The sequence below is a fragment of the Meles meles genome, chromosome 9 (genome assembly GCF_922984935.1).
Source record: "Meles meles chromosome 9, mMelMel3.1 paternal haplotype, whole genome shotgun sequence".
Classification (NCBI taxonomy): domain Eukaryota; kingdom Metazoa; phylum Chordata; class Mammalia; order Carnivora; family Mustelidae; genus Meles; species Meles meles.
Genome location: NC_060074.1, coordinates 18,504,239 through 18,527,428, shown reverse-complemented (window position 1 = coordinate 18,527,428; position 23,190 = coordinate 18,504,239). Strand labels below are relative to the sequence as shown.

Below are 23,190 nucleotides of genomic sequence, written 5' to 3'. Positions count from 1 at the left end.
AGAATTCCTAGAGGAAATCATGAAGATATTGTATGAAATTCATTCTCTGAAAATTTGGGAAACCATAAATTTTCTCGTCATACCAAACCGCTAAAAGATGAACCAAATTGGTCGTTTTCATTCTGTGCCTCAGAAACCTCTATAAAAGTTAGGGACAGGATTCTGGATTCCCCTCCTTTTCTTTCCTCAACTATTTTCATCTGTTTTATTTGGGGTATGTGTATGTTTGATTCATCTTGCTTCTCAGCGTCCATTCTTTCTTTCTACCAACACCTTAATTTCCATTTGGAGAGTCACTTCCTCCATATTGCGTACAGCCGTGAGATGTCCTCGCCTCCAGCCAGAGACGACTGCCTCCTTTTACTTGCAGTTCTCATCATCCAGAGACAGCCAAGCATGCGACTAAAGCTTAATCAGATGCTCTTTAGATTTTGACCCTTAGACCAGTGACTACAAGGGCAAAGGAAATGGTCAGAGTTCATTTAAGACCACTTCAGTTCCTGCTACTATGTATATCCCCAGTCTCATGCTTCCATTCTTCCTTCAGTTGTATGAAAGCACTAATATATTTCCAGTAAACTCCTTATGCTTTAGTTAGCTCTACAACCAAATAACCCTAAGTGGATGAAGTTCCATTAAGATTGAGTTTTTGCTTGTGTGTGTTTGTTTTTTACATAAGAGTTCCACTGCTAAGATATTAGAATTTGGGCCAGATAATTTTAGATGCGCTTCCTAGTCCTACATGTTTAAGTTTAAAAAACAACACCAGAAAAAAATAATGTTTATTGCAGATCAGGCAGCTGACTCAATACAAACATTACCACCAACGGGAACCACAAAGAAACCTAGGTCAAAAATATTCTTGCATAAACGATGCCTCAGTATCTTTCCCACCAATCTTCCTGCACTGGCACTGTGAAATTTAGCTCTTCCAATGTCCAAACATTCAAAATCTGCAGGCTTGCACATTCTGGAGCTGTGTGATCTGGGTTTCCTTTGTGAACCTCACCCCATACTTCTCTCTGTAATGGAGGAGAGAGACCATTGACCCATGCACTTGCTGACTTCGAATGAAGTGCTTTTTTAGGGTTGCACCATTTCTGTACAATAGAGACACCATTTTTGGTGAATAATTTGTGTATCCTGGCAGTACCTCCTCAATCTTCCTGGCTGATATTTACGAGTTTAAATATGGCTAATGATATAACAATCCTGCCAGATGGTCAATAGGGGCTACATGGATTCAGATATTTGAGCATCAGGCAAAAGCTTGATTCCTTTGACTAAGACTCAATCATAAAGCCATTTTTGGAAAACATCTATTCTGAGGATTCATAAACACAATAAGAAGTAAAACAAAAGCAACCAGTTCAGATAAGTGAGACAAGAATGAGCTTAGCATAGACCACTCATTCTTCTCCGCAGGACTGGTAACTGGTGTCTCATTGGGGCTGGTCCGTGTCTTAGGACTACGTGAATGTTCTTTCTGTTATCACACAGGTTGCAGAGAGTTCTCATGCTTGCTCTGTGATCTGCCCAGTGTTCACTTATTTTGGTTAGAGGACCTTGCTGCCTCATTATAAATGTGCATAGATTTCCCTGATCTTTTTCATCATCTTCACGGCCTCCACTGCATTTCTCTCATAAAGTATTCTTTTGTGGTGTACTGAACATTCATTCCGTCCTGCACAGCCCAGTGGAGTCTTCATTTTACTCCTGTTCTCGGCTGAGTCTCCGCCTGAATGTCTGCCCATTTTGTAGTCCTCCCAGCTTCCCTCCCTTGATTATTCACACGTGTCCTTTGAACGGCCACCACCCATTCTGAATAGCTCAGTTCTGCGCTCTGTGAGTTTTTGCTCCCTCTCTGCAAAATGCTCACTTTTTCCTACTTGCCCAGAAAGCAGCTTGGTTTCTCCTAGGAAGAGCTGGCCTCTTGAAACGACACCAAGCCAGCATTCAAAATTGACTTTTCTCTGCGAATTTTCATTTGTTTGTTTGCTTTGTTTTCTAACTTTTAAAGTATCACTTGGCTGTGGCAAAGGCAGGCATATTTCAAGTGCTATCGGCAGAGCATGGAAACACTACTTCCGTGCATTTATTGTCTACACTTCACAGGCTCTAAGGGAGGATTATTCTTAGAATTAAGTAAGAGGGTGGAATAAAGAAAAATTTCAATGGAAGAAAAGGATTTGTGGGGAATATAGAACAGAGTTCTACGGGAAGAGGGTTGAGGAAGACAGACAGCAACTGGTTTTCTACAAAACTTAAAAGGAAATCACATACAGACTCCGGAGGCGTTCAAAGACATTTAAAGAGTGGATGCTGCTTCTTTAAGTATCATTTTCCTTTGCACAAATTTCCCAAGCAAGCCACCTGGCTGACCTTGCTGTTGTTATCATCCATACGGAGGTCTCTGGCCACGAGCTATAAACAACAACAACAGAAAATACAAATAAGAGCCCTGGAAGTAGAGATTCAGCTCTCAAGCCATGAACATAGCTAGTAAATTACGTGACATTGCTGAAGAGTCCTCGCGGTCCTCCTGGCCCTGACCTTATCAGGCTCCTTCATTCCTATAGATGTGCCTGTGTAAACCAGCACCTCAGCCAGCAGTCTCTTTCAGGGGGTAGATATTTGCCTCTCCTCCGCTTCATTCTCCATCCCCAGGTCTGTCCCGGAGATGTCATTGTCAGGTCTCGGGGATTATAGTATCTGCCCGCCACCCCAGTAATGCAGTCAGCGTGAATACATTTCTTGTGTGCGCATCACACGTGGAGCTTTGGTCAATGGCCAGTATTTTCCTTTCTCCCTTCTCCTCCTCCTCGCCCCTACACTGGCATTTCCCTAGCTGTGTGGAATCTGGGGCCAGCCTTGAGAACAGCTCTGCCTCTCAGGGGAGAGACTGATTGGCTATGCTCTTCACCCGGGACAAGGAGACCTTTCATTTAAAAAGGAAAGATGTTTTATTTCCTCCTGAATTAGAATAATGAAATATTTCTTGTAAACCTGGAAATTAAAATGCAGACAATACATGTCCTTCAATTTCCTTTTATTGGTCTTCGGAGGTGAACCCAGGAAGAGTTGTAAATATGGATGGGGGGGGGGGCTTCTGGCCTGGAGGTATTGAAACTCCACTGACAACCGTGCCAATTGTTGCTGTCTGGTGCCTCCAAGAGCCCCCTCCCATTTCTCCTCCATCTCCGTGTCACTTCCATCTCCCTCCCCTGTTTACAGTGACTTTGAGACCAGTAAGAAGCATTTCGAGGTGACATCCGGCAGCGCAGCTGTGTGGTCTGGAATGCATTATAATGCTATGTCTCAATTAGAATATTCTGTGGTTGGTGCAGAAGGCCTGAGCCAGGATCCAGCCTTAGAGTGCACTGCCATCTCCTGGAAAACCCTCTATACGGGAGGCCTGCTGTCCTCTCTCCTCCCATGCCACGAATCGGAAACCAAGACCTCGGTCGTGGCCCTCTATCTTTAGCACCAAAGATCTGGGTGCACCGAGCCTTCTTCCTCTGTCCCTTCAAATTGGAGCACACCAATTCCTGAAGGAAATGAAAAGGTGTTGTATTGTCATCTTAATTAAAAACAAGGAACCAGGTTAGGGAGGCCACTGGTGCCCAGACTGTGATTACCACCTCCCGCCTTCTGCTCCCGAGGCTGGTAACAGACGCTGCTTCCCGTAAATGAGTGCCTGGCACCAGTACAATCCTGCCCTCGGGATCTTGAGGAAAAGCAGCAACCTTATTTACACCATTAAGGACGGTATTGAGGACTCAGGGCAGAAGTCACCTGCTCAGGCAGAGCATCAGAGACAAGAAAGCCCTGAGTTCTTCAGCCCTGTGTTCTGGGGCAGTTGCCTATTGAGATTCCACCTTACGGACGTACTGGGATAACTAATGAGATATTTTCAGAAAGCACCAAAGACACAGAAAAGCACCTATGAATTTCCACTTACACTCCCAGCCTATGAAAGCCAGCACACAATAGTATCTTAGAGACAACAGTAGATTTTTCTAAGATACAGCTTCCATGATTAGAGCTGGTTAGTTGTCAGATTTTGGCTAGAACAAAATGCATTTGGGGAAGATATCAGCCTCTTCATCATGAACAAGATAGGGTAACGGATTTTTCCACTAACAGCTTTCTTTTGAAATAAATGATTATCTGTAAAAAGACAAATACAAAAATATTCTCATTAGCTGAATTAATTGATTTCAGTTAATTAAGTGAATTGCTTAAATTTAACTAGCAACCCTCTGAATCAGTAGTTCTTATCTTTCTGAAGACCCTTTGAAAAATCTGAAAATGTATGTGTCTTTTCCCCCAGAAAAATTCAGACTCACTTTCTGCATATGATTTAATAAAGCTCCTTACCACCATCATCAAAGCCAAAGTGATTTTAACAGCACTCAATTAAAATGCCTTTTGCAGCTAGACCTCCTTTGCAAGCCTGGTTTTAAGTTTTGGGTCTTGTGGCTATTTAGGGGGGAAAAGGAGGGGCTACAGGAATATTTGCAAACTAGCTGACCTCTGGGTTGGCACCTACAAGGAATGGCCTGGGATATTTCTCTTTCCTTTCCATTCCCTGGCCTCATATTGAAAGCAGGTTTAAATGTTCCTCTTTTGAAAATCCTGGACTTGCAAAGGCATCCGTGTGAAAAGCTCTGATAACTCCTTGCTTCAGCCAGTCTCGGGGAACAAAGAGGAAGCAAGCATCTGCCATGGCACCTGATCGGGCCCGTCCTTTGCCTCAACTCCCAGAGAGAAACCCTAATGAGAACAGTTTGGGAGCACAGCTTTCTATGTGATGGGAAGATCACATATCACCTCTCCTGACAAACTCATGGTAGTAGCCCCACAACCTTTCCAGGGGACTCTCATGTATGAAGAAAGGAGCAGATCTCATGACAAAAAGGGTGAGAGGGATTGTAAAAGCAACATTAAAATAGAGCTTTTTAGCACTATTTTATCCTGACATTCAGGATTTATGCCAGGGTTCGGGCTTCTAACCAAAGGCTTGTGTCTCTGGCTCCTTGTTTTCATCTTTATCATCAATTTCTAGAAGGAAGCTTTGTGTCTTCCCTTCCTGATCTGTTGGCAGAGGTTGTGTGATCACATGAGCAGGTTCTGATTGAGCCTTCAAGGAAGCTTTCACTCCTCAGTTTTGTTCTTCCTCGGCCACTTCAGCAGGTTGCTGGGAACTCACTATCGTTTCTCCCTCTGAAGAAATGCTGGAGTTTGATACTTACAGGGTACTTTCAACTTTTTTGAAATTTCTCCCATTTAAACCTATTTTCTTCCCAGTTACAGGTGGGAAAACCGAAACGCGCTTAGATGAAGGTAAGGAACATCACCTCCTGGCACCCAGTAATGATAATAACAAGGAAGCACTAACTGGTTTGGGGTATGAGGCAGTTTGTTTAGCATTTCACATGCACTGTCTCATTTACCTTCCCCAACAACCCTAAACAAAGGTACAATGATGATCCTTTTTTTTTTTTTTTTTCAAGTTAGGAAACTGAGAGAAGATTCAGTTAGCTGTTGCTGCAATAATGCTGCATAACAAACACCTGTATGTTCTCAGTGGCATAGGACAGGAAGTAGCTACTGATATCATGCATTTCTGGGTTTTCAGGATGTTGGCTGTGCTAAGCTGAATTCAGCCGGGGTGGTTCTGTTCCCTGTGTCTTTCATCCTCTTGGGCCAGCGGACTAGCTGGGACATATTCTTCCAGTGGTGCTGGTAGAGATGAAAGCAACAAAACGGAAATATTGGAGGCCCCTTACGTTGTAGGCTCAGAACTATTTGGGGCTAGTTCCTCTTAACATAAAATTAGCCAACGCAAGTCACATGGGTCAGCCCAAACTCAAAGAATGGGAAAGCACACTCTGCCCAAGATGAAACTATGGCAAAAGTAGATGAAGAACCGGAACCCACACTAGCTATGGGGCAGGGTTGGAATTTGAACAAGGTTTAAAACCCAAGTTCTTAAGCACTGTTTGCATCACAGGGACTTAACAAAGGGTCACTGTTGTTATCTTAAAATCTCAATTTGTCTCCTGTATAGATTGAGTGAATTACTATAAACAAACAAATGAGAGGGGGAGAGAAACACTATTAATAAGAAACAATGATAGAAGAATAAGAAATGGGACAGAAAAGAAATTTGTAACAATAATCTATTACCCAGTTTCACTATTTACAGGGTACTTTGCTCGTATTTTAAATCATCATTTCAGAGCAAATGAAGGAAATGTCTCATTTTGTCTTCCAAGTGTCTATATTGGCTTGAGTCAAAAGTTTTGAGACTCAGAGTCACTTGTAAGTAGTGATTTGAGAGCTGTGCCCTGTTGTAGTATCATGCTTAACTTTAGATAAGTCAGGAACACTGTGCTCTCCTGGAAAGGCTGCAAGGGCCAGAAACATCAGGGTCTGACCTCAAGAGGAGCAGCAGGAAAGCAAAGCAACATTGATGAACCAGATGAAGACAAATAGGAAGGAATGGAACAATGGCTTAAAATGACCTATGAAGATTTATGAGGTTGGAACAAAATAAAAGTATGGATAGAGAGTTTAAAAAAACCTCTGCCTGCCAGGGAATGGATGACCTAGTTTCTTTAACTTTGTAACCTCAACTTGAGCTGGATTGCTGGTGTCAACTACAGATAATCTCACAGGAGATCAACATTTGTCAGGTCCAAGCATCCAAATGCCACTCCCCAACAAGAAACCAGTGAAGGCTGGAAAGAGGTCATTGCAAAAAGAGCTGACTGACCCCCAGCCACCTAGCACTTTCCCACTGGGTTTATGACATTCCCCTTCCGTCTTCTTTTTGGAAGAGATCTATTTGGATTACCTTAAGCAATGATTCTACTCTCCATTTCCTTATTCCCCTAACTTGAAATCATATTTAAGGAACTATTAATAATTGCTCTTTGCTCCTCACTGGACACGTGCATGCCTCATTGCTGGGATACAGAAACCCGTCTTACAGAGGGCACGGAGAAGAGAGCCGAGAGAGCACACAGAGGACTAGAAGTGACTCCGGGGTCAGCCAAGGGAAAAGGCAATAAGAAGGAGAGGAATAATAGAAGGTTCTTACAAGAGAAGGAAGACAAGCTCTCTCCTCCTGGTGATCAGAAAGATTTAAGTCCTAGAGTAGGTGCTGATGCCCAGCAAGTAGCCAAATGTGGGGGGCCTCTGTGGTGCATTCTGGAGTCATTCATATGTAGTTTGCCTTCCTCCTCCACCCCACTCTTCCATGCCAGTACCATTCTTAAAGGAAAACTCTTCAGTGATGCCACTGTGAGACATCTTACTGATCTCAGAATAACCAATGCTGAGAAACCAGGAGATAAAAGAGGGAATCTTGGGAGTATGTAGTCATTGACAATCACATCAGACATACCCTACGCTAGGCAAGTCATCATGGGGGAGGACAGTTAGCAGCTCGAAAGACTCAAAAGTGCTATCTTTTTTATTGTTACTCTATGGTAAGAGTTCCCTTCCTGTATCTTGGAATTTCCCATGAGAGCTGGAGTTTGGGGGTGATAGAGATAATAGTCTTCACTCCTTGCATTTATTGAGCATTTCACTCTGTGCCTAGTGAGGTGGCCTAGGGTGGACAAGTGACTTTGTTGTGGAAAATCAGAACCCTTCAAAGTGTTTTACAAACATTATCTTATTGAATTGTCTCAACAACTCTGTAATGTGGATCCTCAGACTATTCTCATTTTATCAGTAAGACTGTTGAAGCACAAACAGGATCAGCAACCCCCGCCCCGCCAAGATATACAGACAAGAAGTGACTGAACTGAGCTTTTCACCTGGGCAACAGGCTTCAGAATTTCTGCCATTAACACTGCCCTGTATTGTCTTCTACACATGAAACCCGGGAACAGTCTGTGAAAATAGTTACCCGCAGATTTTGAGCCCCAGGAACAATGTTGCTACAATGAAGTAGACCTTATGATTAGAATGGCTTTGGCTTTGGTTTGGGGAACCTCGAACCTAATTTTGGATGTATGCCCAGCCCACAGTTGAAAAAAAAGTTTGACTTGCTTTTTGAGAATACAATCCTCTGAATCTGTTGGGATAAATTCTGAGATTGTACAAGGCTCTGTCCTCTCCCTGATAGAGTGGTCAGCTTTGCTTTTTAACTGACCAGCGTCCACTCACTCTTCTTCCATCTACAAGTGCCTGACGTCATTTTCTGTCTCCGTCTATATGGTTTAGGACAGCTGATCTATGAGAGGCCTGGATGTCAGCGTATTCTCACTTCTGGGCCCAAGGAGGCCCATTCAGTCCTTATTTGGGCATCTTACTGGAACTGCTAGAAAAGAGAAGCATTTTCCTAGTGGCAGAGAGGCTAGGTCACAGTCCTAGATCAGTTAGGGGTAACTTGGCCCAAGTGGGAAGAACCTGCTTCAGGAAAATCAACAGGAAAAAAGCTGATACAAAATTAAAATATGAAAAATTACTAATCCTGAAAACATATTTGGAATTCCCAGCTCCTTCTGTTCCTGAATTCCCTCTAAACATTTCTGTTATACAAATCAATAAATTCCCTTTTTTAAGTTTGAAGCCAGATTGTTTGAGGTTCCAATCCCTTGTGTTCAAAGAAAAAAAAGAAAAGAAAGAAAAATCTGGCTAGGACACCTGCGGGCAGTTGAAAGAAGGCGCACCCCTTCGTTCTTAGGGCTTAAGAATTCCTTTAGACGCAGGGTCCTGGGAATTTCCTCCTGTTGTCAGAGACAACAGCTGACATCGGATGCTGGACTTTTTATGAGGCAAAGATCCAGAAACAATCAGATGTTTCTTCACTGAGGTTTAATTCCAGCCTTTTCTTCCCTGCCTGAGAGAGGGTTTGTTCAGGCTTATCCCCACCTCCACCGCTCCCCTGCACGCCCCCTGACTCCCAACCCTACTACTCCACCCTATCCTACCTTACTGCATTCTGCCTAATGAAAGACTTGGAGAGTCGTTTTAATTACAAAAGCATAATTGGATGGAAAAATCCATGGCTATTATCAGGACCTCCAATTAAAGAATATGTCTTGCATGGACTACAGATCATTTGAACAATCAGACTGTTTCCAAGTTGTGTTCAAGATTGAAGACAACCAGGTGAAGTCTTCCTTGCCCCCCACCCCCGCCCCACACAGAGGCTGAGTTAATGGCTCTTTGATTCTTAGTTAGCTCCATATACCTGGCCTCCGTTTCAGTACTTATCCTTAAGTGAGTGTTTACTTTTCTGTATTTTGAACTGGACTCAAGGATCTTTGAGGGAAGAGATTTTGTCTTTCACATTTTACCTCTTTTTACTCAAAAAATAAATCGAGGTACTCTCTGTCTACCTAGTGACAGCTTTACCCTGATTAGGAGGGTAATTTATTGTTTAGCGGCTCTAATTTAGTGTTTCCCAAACTGTGTTCCCTGCACCAGCAGCATCGACATCACCAGGGAATCTTTCAGAATGCAAATTCTCAGGCCCCATTTGCTGAATCAGAAACCGAGATGGGACCCATCAGTCCATGGTTAACAAGGCTTCCAGATGATTCTGATACACGCTAATGTTGGAGAACTACTGCTCTAACATTGCCACCCAATAGCTTCACTGGGGAGCCTGCTAAACATGGAAATTTTATGCTCTGCCACAGATCTATTGGTGTGGCCCAAGAATCTGTGTTAATAAGCTTTCTGAGTGATTTGTGTACTGTAGAGCACTGCTTCCTAAATTTTCAAGGTCATCGAATTACCTAGGGATCTCGTTAAATCTATATTCTGATACCCAAGGATCTGAATTTCTAACAAGCTTCCAGGTGAGATTGGATCTACCAGGTCATGGACCACAATTTGAGTAGCAAGGGCCTACAGAGAAAACAGAAAGTGCTTCAGAACTTTGGGGAAATTGTGGGAGGGGGGCAAGGGGCATCTCTAGACCTGCTACCACCCCTCTCTCCAGATCAGCAGAGCAATTCTGGTTTTGCCTGATTGATATGTCATACCTTAAGGTACATTTTTTATTTGAAATAGGAATTCTGCTGCAAAACAAATCTTTGGAGCAACTGCGTTAGAGAAAATAGTCAACCTTTAAAGTGATAGACTTGCAAACCTAATTATAAAATAAATGTCATAGGGTACATTAGCGTATGTGCAGGAGGAAGCTGGTGGATATTATGTTTTTAAACTTTTTTTAAAGCTTTTACCAAGTTTCCATATTGAAGGAAATTTTTTGAAACATGAGATTGAAAAGAAGGTTGTCTGTGACTAGAGACTGATTTAAAGTTGGAAAGTAAGCCCAAGTTTCAACTGACACCTTAACATGGCAACTTTGCATTTCCTGCTTCCTGTCTGAAACTCAGTGGTTCCGCTTTTTTCATACGGCTTCCCTTCCCCTCTGGCTTCCATGAATCTGTAAGTCCACTTTCAGCATTGGTCTGCTGTACCTTCCTAGGTAGGGATGAAACAAATTTGACTTAAGTTCTCATGATCTTATCATGCCATAATTTTTCTAATCACTCACTGGCAATAATTTCCACCCTCCTTTCCCACATCTCTGTGTTCTAATAGACCCCACATTGAATCTTTCTGAACAACATCTCTGATTTCTATCTCTAGTTCCCATTTTTACAGCCTCCAACTTGACTTGAACCTTATTCAGTTTATGTGTGCACAGTATATTTTCTGAACTCTTTGCCTCAGACTTCTCCACTCCAACTGTCTCTTTCTAATTCATCCCTCAGACTTATCTTTACACAACATGTATTTATTTATCCTCCCTGTGCAAAAACATTAGGACTCCAGGCAGCCTATAGGGATAATATCCAAACTGTTTGGCATTCAGGATCTTCAACCACCTGATTCCACTTAGACTTTCTACCTCACATTCTCATGATCCTCTACCTAATTAACTGGATTTTTCAGGGAGTTCAAACCCATGAATACATATTATTCTGTGCCTCCTCTGTGTTTCTGTGGCTGCTTTTACATCATCTGTGTGAAGAGAAAAGACAGTGTTCACCTTTGATTTGCACTATCATTTTGGGGATGACTTGTTCAAATGATTTTTTGTTTTTGTTTTTGTTTTTTTTTGAAAGAAGAACAAGTTCTCAGAAAAAAAATGTAATAAGAGATCATTGAGAAAGGTATTTGCAGTTTGGGAAAGAGTTAGTACACTCACCATTTAAGCTATTTGGAGCTTTACTTTTTATTATTATTATGTTAAATGAATGACTCCTTAGAAAGAAATAAAATTCCTTTTCAGGATAGCTAAGAAAAGACTGCAGTCTTGATTACAGCAGAGTGGGAAACAGTGGTAAGTGGCATTATTTTCTCGTAAACTTTTATCATAACACCAAATACTTCGAAATTTACAAGTTCATAAAGGCTGATCTTTTTTTACTTTGCTTTCAATAAAGACAAAATGGGAAATGCATGTTTTCCTGAAATACAAGTCTTATCTGAAACAAGATTCCTCACATTCTAGAATGATAAGTCTTCAAAATAAGAATATTTCTGTCCATATGACGTTTATAATCCCCAGACATATTCTGATTATGAAACCCTACTATGACTTTTATTAAAGGTCATTTTAGGAAATTAAGAATATATTTTGTTTTGGTAATAATTCCAAAGAGGGTTTTCCTATGTTGCATTACCCAGATGTAGACCCAAAAGCGAAGATTCATATACAATTTGTTTACTCAGGAGGTGCTCCCAAGAGAAGCTGGTAAGGAAGTGGGGGCAGCAGGACAGGAGAAGGGAAGAAGCCATGCACAGTTGTACTCTCAGAGAAAGTTCTTTGGAGGGTAACTCCGAACTCATCCCACAAAATCGCTGCAACATGAGTTATACTTCAGAGTTTTCCCTAACCCTCTGCAAAAGGATAGGGTGTTATACTTGTGAATTTGTCAGTCCCCATCTGGGCAGGTGCTGGTGTTTCTGGTGGTGGGTAAAAACCCCATACATGTCTCACTCTCAGTGGCTGCAGGTAAAGTATGTGCAATAGCCCAAGGGTAGCCATCAGAAGAAGAGTCACATATGTGTGAGCTGTTAAAGACAAAAAACATGTCAAGGACAGAGACAGGTACAGGAGAAGGGGCCTAAAGAGATCTGGATGAAGTATTGACGGTGAGCACTGGACAGTGCTTCTGATATCCCAGAGCCAGGAAATTCTTATAAATACGAAATTCTCAATAATTATTTGATCAGTCAACAATTACTAAGAACAGTGTGAAAATCGACATGTTACTTCTCTTTGTCTCGATTTCTTCATCAAATAAATAAAAGTACCTAATTCAAGATTCTTATGAGTATTACACAAGGTAATATCATAAAGTATTTTAATCACCTCATGGTATAACAGAAATTAACAATTATTCATTTTAATTTTTTAACTCCTTTATAGTTAGTATTGTAATTTTGGTGCAGTGGGCTTCTTTTAGTGCCATGATACATTTAGGCCAGATTCAAATTACATGTATGAGATAAGAATAATACTGGGGTGATATGAAGAATATATTTTTAGTAACATATCAAAAGATGGTAAAACTGCATAAGAAAAGGAAGGGAAACAGGAGCTTGGTCATACATAGCCGAAACAAAAATATAACTCATTTTGACACTGATGTAGAAAAAAATAGGAGTTAGAGGCTTGGACACCATCTGAATTTACCATTTTGCATCATTTTAAACTCTAAATTTACCTATAAGTCAAGAAGATTTAGATCCTTTGTAGGAACATTTATGGGAAAAAAAACACCAACAGAGTTTAGTGGAAGGAAAGAAATAGTAACATAAAATGCAGTATATTCAAACTTTCTAAAAAAAATTTTTAAAAAGGCACATGGAAGCACCTTTATTAATACTGAGAAATTATGTTAAACCATATAAAGTCACCAGTAGTTGGACATTTTTGACCTCAGAAAACAGAAATTTCACATGATTTGATCTAATACAGCAAGCCTATTGGAAGACAGTCATCAGTGGGCTTCTCTTGCTCCTACACATCCTGCTAGCTATGCTAAAGATGTGAGGCTCTGGCCCATTTCTCAGAGTTGTGTTTGAAGCAAGCAAGCAACTGTGAGTATTGAGGAAGTGTCTCCTACTAAAATAAAGAGTAGGCTTGCTTACTGTTTGCTATAAAAGCAGTGAACTCCTCCAGCTTAGTGTTTCTCTCCTATAACACAACTCACCACATTAGCATGTGTCATCTGGGATCTTTGGAAACTTGAGAGCAAGAGGAATCAATGTGAGTATGTTGATGCTCAAGCTGCTTACTGTGCTGTGCGTACTGCTGTCCTGTGTCCCTGACTCTGGAGTCTCATGTCTTTCAACATCCATGAAACAGTAACAAGGTCACTTCTTAGCTTTAAAGTAGGGTAATATCAAATCCCAGAGCCAACAGTCACAGGACAAGACACTCTCAGGATTTCATTAATTGCATCAGTTGTGACGTTTTCCCAATCTATTGACACTTACGACCAAGAAGTTAAAACTTCCTTAAGAAAGATCTATGTGGTTGTTTATCACCTTTCCACCCTTGCTCTTAGGATCCTGTCACAGGAAGTATAAAACTTTCAGAAGAAGTAAAAAACATGTCCTGGACCTCTGATCCCCTTCATGGCCTCAGAGCCATGTGAAGTCCCCCCCCCCCCAAAAAAAAGCTATGATTGTGTCCTAGACTCTTGGTAGAATCCATGTAAGAGGTTTCAGGCAAGCTAATAGCTTGCATTTCCATCTGTTCCCTTCCAATTTTATTTGCCCATAGGATCAATCTTTAGACATAAATTAAGCTTTGTAGGTCAGAGTTCCTATAATACTTACAGGTCCAAATTGTTAAAAGACAGTGATAGAAACTAAAACACAAGCTAGGTGAAAGCTGATAACCCAGGTTCCAAGGCACAGCTCCCTCACTTTCTTCTTGAATGTGGTCACACTAGTTTTCTTCCCTCTTAGGCTGATTACTGATGAGACCCTACCATTTCCTCCTGACAAGGCCACAATTGTGGGGTTGGCATTTTAATGGAAATAGCTGTTCTCTGATTCATTAAGCCCTATTGCCCCTGACATTTTTTTTCTTTCTGACCCTTATCAGCCACACACTGGCAAAACAGGAAGAAATAAAGAGGACAAAGAAAGGCAATAACAGGGTTACAACCAAGAAGTGTATTGTGACTGTGACTAACAAGGCAATTTAGAAATGGGTGACTGAACACCCAAGGATGCTCTGTCAGCTGGTTACAGCTACAACATTTGTTCAAAGCCTGACAAGTGCTTAGCACCATTTCAAGGTGTCATGCGGAGATACATAGGAAATGACAGTCATAGACACTACCTTAAGAGCATTTGCAATTTAATAGACAAGATAGCACAATTAAATGCCTGTTCCCGTATATGTACAATCTGGCCCTTGTTTACATCTCTACTTACTCTTTATTTCTCTCATAGTACCTGTCACAAGCTGCAATATTCAGTTTATTTATTTGTTTTCTTGATTATTATGGCTCCCCTGAGCCAAGAGTTGCTCTTATGCAACAGTGTATCCATTCCAACTCTTTATAGCTATCATCCCCAATCTCACCCACTGGAACAGAAATTCCAAGAGGATAGGGACCATGTCTATCTTATTCACCACAGTAACACTAGAGCCTAGCAAAATGTACCTAGCAGATTCTCAAAAAGGATTTTTGAAATTAATTAAATAATTAAATATTAAATAAATAAAGCCAGGAATGGCTATCTAGAAAGATTACGTAACATCTTCTGAATGCTGCTACTAATTCAGTAATACAAAATTAAATGTGAACCTGGTTCCAAAAAATGAGCAAATTTTTAAAAAATTTAGATAAGAAAAAAACATCTTTTGACCCTAGGGTAGCTGCCCTGAAACTGACTACAGATGCATAAAAATGGATGGGCCAAAATCAGCAGAATTTCCCAGCTGACCTGTAGATTCACGAGTCACTGAACTTTAGAGTGGTTTGGTGTGCCATTGTTGTATCAACAACTAATAGCACACTCTTTGAAAGTTAAAAAAAAAAAATTAATTACCAGCAAAACACACCTGAAAATGCAAACATGATTCATCTTTATTGAAATGGAAAATATATTTGAAATACCTGATTCCTCTTTAACTCCAGACAAACACCTTCCCTGCAGCTACATTCTCACGATTGGGGCTGAGCCGGCCTGGGTAGGATACACTCAGAGAACAGATATGAAGGCGACCAGCAGGCCCAGCACCATAGCAGTCGATGTCACCTTTACAGCACTGTCTGAGTCCCAGTATTTCTCATAGACATCATCCAGGACCGAGAGCACAGCCTCCATGGTCTCCTCGCAGGTGGCCTGTATCTGAGATGCTGGCAGAACAAATCCATATGTTCCATTGTCCCTCAGCTCAAACGTGTATGAGAAGGGGATCCCAATGTCCCGAGCCCAGTCTCTTGAAGACCCTGATGTGGTATCTACAAACAAAAGCACGAAGGGAGAGGTAGAAATTATACTGGGAAAGGACAAGTTTCTATGTCTATTTCAGGGAATAAAGTTCCAATGCAAGAACATGAGTAAACTTTTTCATGTTAAGGATTCATAGGTAGCTGTCTTCTCCCTCTCATTGATTTAAAGCCCCACAGGGCAGGAATTCTATCTTGTTTAGACTCTCTGTCTCCCCTCACCACCTCCCTGAATATCTAGCATTATGCTTGGCACATAGCAGAAGTTTGGTTAAAGTTTCCTGCTGAACCAAAGACTAGACAACCTAGTATTACAAGGCAAGTGAATGGACATATAAGGGAACAGAAGGAAAATGAGCAACAGGGAAAATATTATGCAAATATTATCCAGGTGGTCCTCAGATGGATGGAGGAGGTGGTGGCTGGGGATGGGGGAAGGCTGTGCACTATCTTTTAAGTAAATTCTTTTCTGTGTTAGATCCTTTCTCCAGGTCCCACCTGCTTTGCTTTCTCAGCCTGACAGGTCCTCTGAGAACTGAATCAACTGACCAAGGGTCGCTGGAAAACGTCCTTCCTATTAACTCCTGTACCTTCTCACTTGCCAGCTCTTTTTAACTGAAGCCAGAGGGAGTTCTGGTCTGAGCCAGGGTATTAATTTTTTTCTTTTAGCTCACACCTTATCCCTAGAGAGCATAATTCTGGATTTGTACAGACTCCCTTTTATCCTTGGTCATTTTGATTTGTATAACTTCCTGTTGACCCCAGGAACTCTTCCGTCCCTCTCCAGCCCACTCCACTCCCCAAAGTCCACTGGCTTCTTTTGTGCCTTAGATACTATTGAAGAGGCCAAAAAAAAAAAAAAAAAAAAAAAAAAAACCTACTTACATAAAATATCTGCACTCGATCCAACTCTATAATTGGTTCCATGCTTTTTTTTCAATGCATTTGCTGCCTTCTGTCCAACTTGGATCTGTAGGTGGGAAATGCAGAGACAGATATCTGGTGTTAAAAATAAATCCAACAATCCAGAGGGTTGAGTATTTTGTCCAAATCCATCTCCGGAGTTCCAGACCATCTTTCTAACTTCCCATTGGACCTCTATACCTAGATAGCCTTCTGTACTTTAAACTCAGCATGCTCACACCCAATTTCATCCTTCCCTCACTAATAAAGCTATTCTGGTTTCCAAATTTCTGACTTAGCATGCTCCCCCAAACACATGTAAAATCCTGCAGTCACCTTTGACTCTCCTTCTTTCAAATGGTTACCAAGTTGCATTATCCTATTTTAGTCTCATTACCTCTGAAATGGACTATTGTCATCTTCTAGTAAGTTTCCCTTCCTCTCACCAATCCTTATCCCAAGCGATCTCTGGATTCCAGGTGAACTTGGGTGGAGTATGATCACAATCCTGCTGAAAAGCATTATTCTTAATTGCCCACTGAATTAATCACAAGCCTCTCAGTTTCACATTCACAGACCCTTTACAATATGGCCTTAACCTACCTTTCCAACACCATATTCTTTATATCCTACCCTAGATGATAGTCACACTCAAGTTTTCCCACTGTTCCCCAGACATGCCCCTGTCCTCAGACTCCGATCTCTTCTCCAGATATTCCCTCTACCTGGCATACCTTACCTCTTTTCTCTGCATGTTGAAATTCTATCTAATCTCAAAAGAATTTTTCCAATGCTGACTCTTCCACGGGGCCTTTCCTCATCACCTCAACTAAATCCACTCTCTCCCTGCCCTTCCCACCTTGGTCCTTTGTTCATACTTCTCTTATAACTCCCTTCTTATTTTTCCTTATAGGTATTTAATACTTATCTTTTATAGGCTTATAGAATTTTAGAGCCGGAAGCTACACCCTTCCCCACATCTACCACCATGTCACCTGACTACACTGGAAATTTCTCAGAACTGAATGATTTCTAATGTCTCAGCGTTGCTCTCTGAAAACCTTTTCCTGAGATCAGAGCCACTAACAAAGAGAGATCCAAGTGTATTGCTGTGTTTATTAACCTTCTGATAAATTTTTTCATATATCCTTTCAACAGTCTTTCAATAGTCTCCTCTAAATATTCCCAACCCCAGACTCCCTATTACTTCCCCTTTGATTTTACACAAACACCACAAAAGTCTCCTTGACCACTCCCTGCCTGGACTGTGATCCATCTTTGCTTTCTCCACCCCTTAGGGTAGCCTGATTGCTTTTGCAGGTGCATCAGCTCCCCTGACTTCTGACTAGTGATGAGCCCAACTTTAAAGCTTCTTGGTCCTGCATTGTCCTGCATTTCCTTGCATTGTCCAGCTGAATCTTGGGGTATCACAGAGTGGTGCTTGGGCAGAGTAGGGATAGGTATGATGAAGTTCAAAAGGAAGAGTAGAAAAGGGTGTAAGTGGTGGTAGGTCATATACAGCAGCTGTGAGCAGTATCCTCAGGGCACTTGGGACTTTCTGAGTGTGGTGGAGATGAAAGAAAAAACATTCAACTGCACATATTTTCAAGAGCTTTGCCTCCTCTTTACTCACTATTGAGAATTCTGTCATGGGCCATCACCTTCCTTCTCTCTTCCTGAAAAAAAGGGTTCTAAGTCTAGCTTAGTTCCTGGGCTCATGTTAGACAGAATGACATCATGGGTAGGAAGGGCTTGAGGAGTGCATGAAATCAAGCTGGTTTGAATCTTTTACACTGCAAAAAGGTATAAGAGCTGTTTGTAGGTCGAAGAGAAAATGATGATAAGAAGGAGAAGAGAATCAGAAAGATGATTTCTGGAGAGATAAATCCTGTGAAGGAGATAAAAATGAAGAGTGAAGAGAAAAGATCAGGGGTAGTTGCTATCCGTGAGCGACATGAAGAGCATGAGGCGGGGAGGGGGGAAGAGTTGCTAGGATTTACCAGCTACACCCCCTTTTGAAATTCTTTCAAAGTCTGGTAGAGACATGAATTGCTTTTAATTATTTTTCATTCCCATGTGTGAATGTGTGTTTCTCAATTTCTCTTAATGAAACTCCATGCTGCCTGGTCTACATGGGACCTTAACTTTTACTTGGGTTATATGCACCAGCTCCAGGCTGCATTTTCCTTCCCTAAAATGCTCTTTGCATTTTTTTTCTCTTCTGCGGTTCAGTCCAGACAACTAATTCTCTCTTCTGATTGACAGCCTTTACTTATTTTATCCTATATAATTCCTTTCCCTCACATCCTGTTGGATGGGAAACAGTCTTTCTAGTTTCCTCTTCTTTATTATTATAAGAAATTTTGATTTTTTTTTTTCAATGATTCCATTAGCAATTACTACGGGGAAGGTGATAGGAGTAGGAAGTATCAGGTATATAAGAAATACGTAGTTGTGACCCTATCTTGGAGACTTGGTCCTTTCCAAGGTGAAATAAAATCCGGAGACTCTGACTTCTATCTTTAGGGGTGTACCTCCGGATTATTCTTCCCTCTCGTTTTGACACGATACCATAGAGCCATAGAGAGCCGGCTTCTCTGCTGCCCTTCTTCTCAGCCCAAAGGAATGTTAGTCAAAATAATAAAAATCCCTTTGCCAGTAGTACATAATTTACATTTCTAAGAACCTTGAGCCTCCTTAATAACTCCCAGAGAGTTTCCTATAGGCATATATTCACAGGGAGGCACACAAAAAGGTTGATGAGGACCCTGGCATGTGTGTAGGAGGAAGGAGCTTGGGATGGGATCTAGAAGTTCAAATGGAAAGAATGTCAGCATTTAAAACATTAGAATTTTTATAGCTATTCTAATTTCCAGAGCAATTTAGAACAGGGCTATATATAGTTATGTTTCCCCTACATAGTGATTGCCAAGTTGTCTATCATGCAGTATAATATTTATCATGATTTCTACAAATTTTTGGTTTTGTAAATATATAAAGATTAATTACTAGTCTCTGGTAGTTGTAAATAATACCAAAAATGGAGATCTCCTTCAACAGTTGGCTTGATTCTGTGTCTTTTGTGCACTCTATCAAAGCTTACTTATAAGAACCTAAAACCCCTGCTAGCTAGCTTCAGTGAGGTTGACACAAGGTGGCAAAATGTTCACACTGTCTTTTTTATTGAAAAGTCTTGGAGATGAATGTTTATGCTAACTCTTCAGCACCTCAGACTGTAAGAAATACAGAACTGAAGTACCCTGTCTCAATTCAATGTGCCCATTTCTGCATACGATTCTAAAGGTTTCTCATTCATTTCCACCTTTTGAGTTACCATCCAGTCGTGGCAATGTTAGTACCACAGGTCTCTCCTGCCCTTTTGCCTCCTTTAGATGTGGTCAAAGTGCTCTAACCAGAAAACCAATAGCACAAGACCCTCTCACCTTTGAATACAAACTTTGCAAAATGGTCAGATAGTATCTGTTTTCCTGAGCCAAGAAGAGAACAGAATTCTTAAAAAAAAAAAAAAAAAAAAATACCAGGGGTTACAGGCTGCTTTTTTCTGTTGGTGGAAGGCCTGGTCCATTAAAGATCTACAATGGCCTGTCTATGGTGGTTCAGTTGTATTTGTCGCAGATCCCTTTGACCAGAAGGTAGGACATCTACAATACCACAGGAACAGGGAAATAAAACAGGTTCTGGACTTTTCAACTGAAATTTCTGTTTCTGCAGTTTCCTTTATTGAGGAAACAAAATTTCTAGAGCTCAGGAATAGGAGGAAATAGAACATAGTGATCTGGTCATCAAAATTGATAGGTGCTCCAAGAAGTAGTATGCCCTTTCTGAGCAGAGAGGCAGTATGAGGAGACTGAATGAATGTAGCCTCTGGAGTTGAAGACATGAGTTCCAATCTAGGCTCTAATAATCACTCTCTATTGTTAACTCAAGGTCTCAATTTTCACATTTCCAAAGTGAGCTTATTGTATTGTCATCGGGTCAGATGAGATAATGGTCCTAAAATCCCTTTATAAATTGCAAAGTGCTAAGTAAATGTTAGTTCTTGCCACATCTTGCAAAATGATCACATAGTACAAATGTCTGAAAACCCTGCAAGAAAGATTTTGGGGTAATACTGGAGATACTTGACTGTTGGGGGATGGGGTCCCTTCAGCAAAGACAGATACTGATTTTTCTTTTTGTGCCCAGACATGTGTTCTCCAGGTCATGTTCCAGCAGGAGAGGGACAGGACAGGTAAGAGAATCGGGGGGTCCACAAGCCTCTATGACCTCAAGAACAGAGTGAGCTTCACCTCCATCTATCCCAACATTTGTTGATAATGAGGGGCTTGTTCTAAATAATAAAAAAGATGAGCAGAGAATAACAAGTGTTGATGAGCAAATGGTGGAAATTGGAATGCTTGTGCCTTGTTAGTCAGAATAAAAAATGGTGAAGCCACTATAGAAAACAGTATGATTGTTCCTCCAAAAATTAAAAACAGAACTGTCATATGATTCATCAATTCTACTTCTAATTATATCCTCCCAAATCTGAAAGTGGTATACAAAGAGATCTTTGTATACCTGTGTTCTTAGAAGCATTAGCTGCAGTAGCTCACAGGTGGAAACAATTCAAATACACATGGACAGAAGAATGGATAAAGAAAATGTGAGACATACATATGATGGAATATTATTAAGCCATAAAAAGGAAGGAAGTTCTGACATATAATACAACAGGGATGAACCTTGAGGACATTATGCTAAATGAAATAATCCAGTCACAAAAAGATAGATACTGTATGTTTCCATTTGTACGAGGCATAAGACTCACAGAAAGTGAAAGTAGAATGGTGGTCTACAGAAGCAACAGGGACGGAGAGTTGTTTTTAGTGGGTATTGAGTGTCCACTGTGCAAGATGAAACAGTTTTGGCAATTAGTTGCACAATAATGTGAACATACGTAACACCACTGAACTGTCCACTTAAAAATGGTGAAGATGATGAAATTTAGGTTATGCGAATTTTGCAGTAATTAAACATAGAAAAAATACTGTTTTTAAAAAGATAACAAATACTCCAACAATTCTAAATTTACCCTTCCTTTGATTTGTGTCTGCTGTCCTTAAATGCAAGAAAGGGCAAAGAGACCAGTCCTTTTCAGCAACTGTGCCCCGTGCTTGCGTAAGCACAGCTTCAGAGGACCCGGATGTAACAAAATGCACTTTCCCTGCCCGGGCTTGGGCTTTGCTGGCACTTCCCCTTACACATATCCCTAAGCAAATACTAGAAGCAGAGTTTAGAAGAAAATAAAGCATTGTGTTTAGCAGAGAAGAGAGCAGATATTATTTAGCCGTGTTATTTTAGATATGCCATATTCCACTAACAGCTGGCAAGTTCTTTAAAGCACGGTTCAAAAGCTATAATTGCTGAACGGAGCTTCAAGAGAATTTACAGAAATGAAAGCACATTCCTGCAGATTATTAACATAATCGTCTCATTTATATTATAGACGAATACCTAAGATGTCTCCCAACTTGACACTTTACGAAACAGGTAGTTAATTAATGTAGGTAAAGCAGTATTTAACCTGAAGCCTTCCCAGCAGGTGTCTGGCAAGGTGCAAAATGCAGAAGAAAGAAAATAAGGAAGAGCAGAGAGAACAAAAGCAGGGCTGGAGCCAAAATCTTGAAAATGGAAGCCGGGGAAAGGAAAGCCAGGGTCCCAGGGAGGCTTTTGTAAAGCCTCTGGTACTATGGTCTTACCAGCTCTTCATGGTTGCTGGACTTATTTTTAGTGTAGCCATAAGGTGTGAGAATGAACTGCCCGTAAGAGTGCATGGTCAGGAAACACACAATGCTCTCCTTCTTGCTCTCTACAAAGCTGGAAACAGCCTTAGTCTCCGGTTCCGATTCTGGTCCTGTCCCACAGAATGTTAAATCGTGGCAGTCTTTTGAGGCACCGATACCTGGAATATACAGAGAACCAGAAAGAAGTGAACATGATACCAGTTTAGAACGGACTGAGGGCAAGACGTTACCCTTGCTCAGAGCAACCTGTGGATGGAACTGGGGCTTGCCCTGGCTTGTCTAAGTTAGTTCCGGCTAAATTAGTGAATGGGGATAGTCATTCAAGGACCAGCTCAGAAAGCCAGGAGGGCTGACATTCAGATTTAGAGACAACCTCCATGCTTCCATGGCCCACAAAGGAAGATGCAAAATGAAATGGTGTTTTCAGTTATCTTTTACTACTGAAATAGATTTTTGGGAATCAGTTCTTGGGTTCCGAGGTCAGGCTAAGTCTCTCTCACTGTCCTACTGGCTTCTGTGTCATTCGAGCTATTTTGCAAGGACACAGTAGTCTGTTCTAAGTGATGATAATTAGGACTACCAGCTGAGCACCCTATACCCCCTGGGCACCTGGGCACAGTGGTTAGCCCCTCCTCTGTGGCAACTCATCAAATTTCCACAACTACCTACTGATTGGATGCTAGGACTATGGCCCACATTTTAAATAAGAGAAACCTAAAGCAGAAAGCTGAAGCAATTTTTCCAAGACCACACAGCCGCCAAGTCTGAATTTTTACCCTCACCATCTGGTTTTTAATCAGATTGCTCTTAACCATTTCTACCTCCTTATTTGCTTCTGATTCACAGGGCATGTTAAGATTCAGAAACAAGAACATGCCTTAAGGAGAAGGAAATGTTTGCCTTATTTACTCCTGCCTCCCTGCTATAAAAATAATCTGCAAGGATAATTCTCTGATTTTTTCTTTTCTTTATGAAAATTCATATATTTAAAAATAAAGTGATAGATTTCAAACATA

The 23,190-nt window shown here is 41.0% G+C and overlaps 1 protein-coding gene across 2 annotated transcripts in view; it reads right to left on the bottom strand.

The window, feature by feature from the left end:
* Positions 1–15,080: 15,080 nt before the first annotated feature.
* CPO (carboxypeptidase O) overlaps positions 15,081–23,190 on the bottom strand; it is a 51,265-nt gene continuing 43,155 nt past the window's right edge. For both annotated transcript variants that reach the window (XM_046018112.1, XM_046018111.1), the window contains 3 exons: positions 22,130–22,332; positions 16,350–16,434; positions 15,081–15,476 (listed from right to left, as the gene is read on the bottom strand). In XM_046018112.1, coding sequence (XP_045874068.1) covers positions 15,214–15,476; positions 16,350–16,434; positions 22,130–22,332 — 551 coding nt within the window. In that variant the 3' untranslated portion in view covers positions 15,081–15,213. The remainder of the gene's footprint in view (positions 15,477–16,349; positions 16,435–22,129; positions 22,333–23,190) is intronic.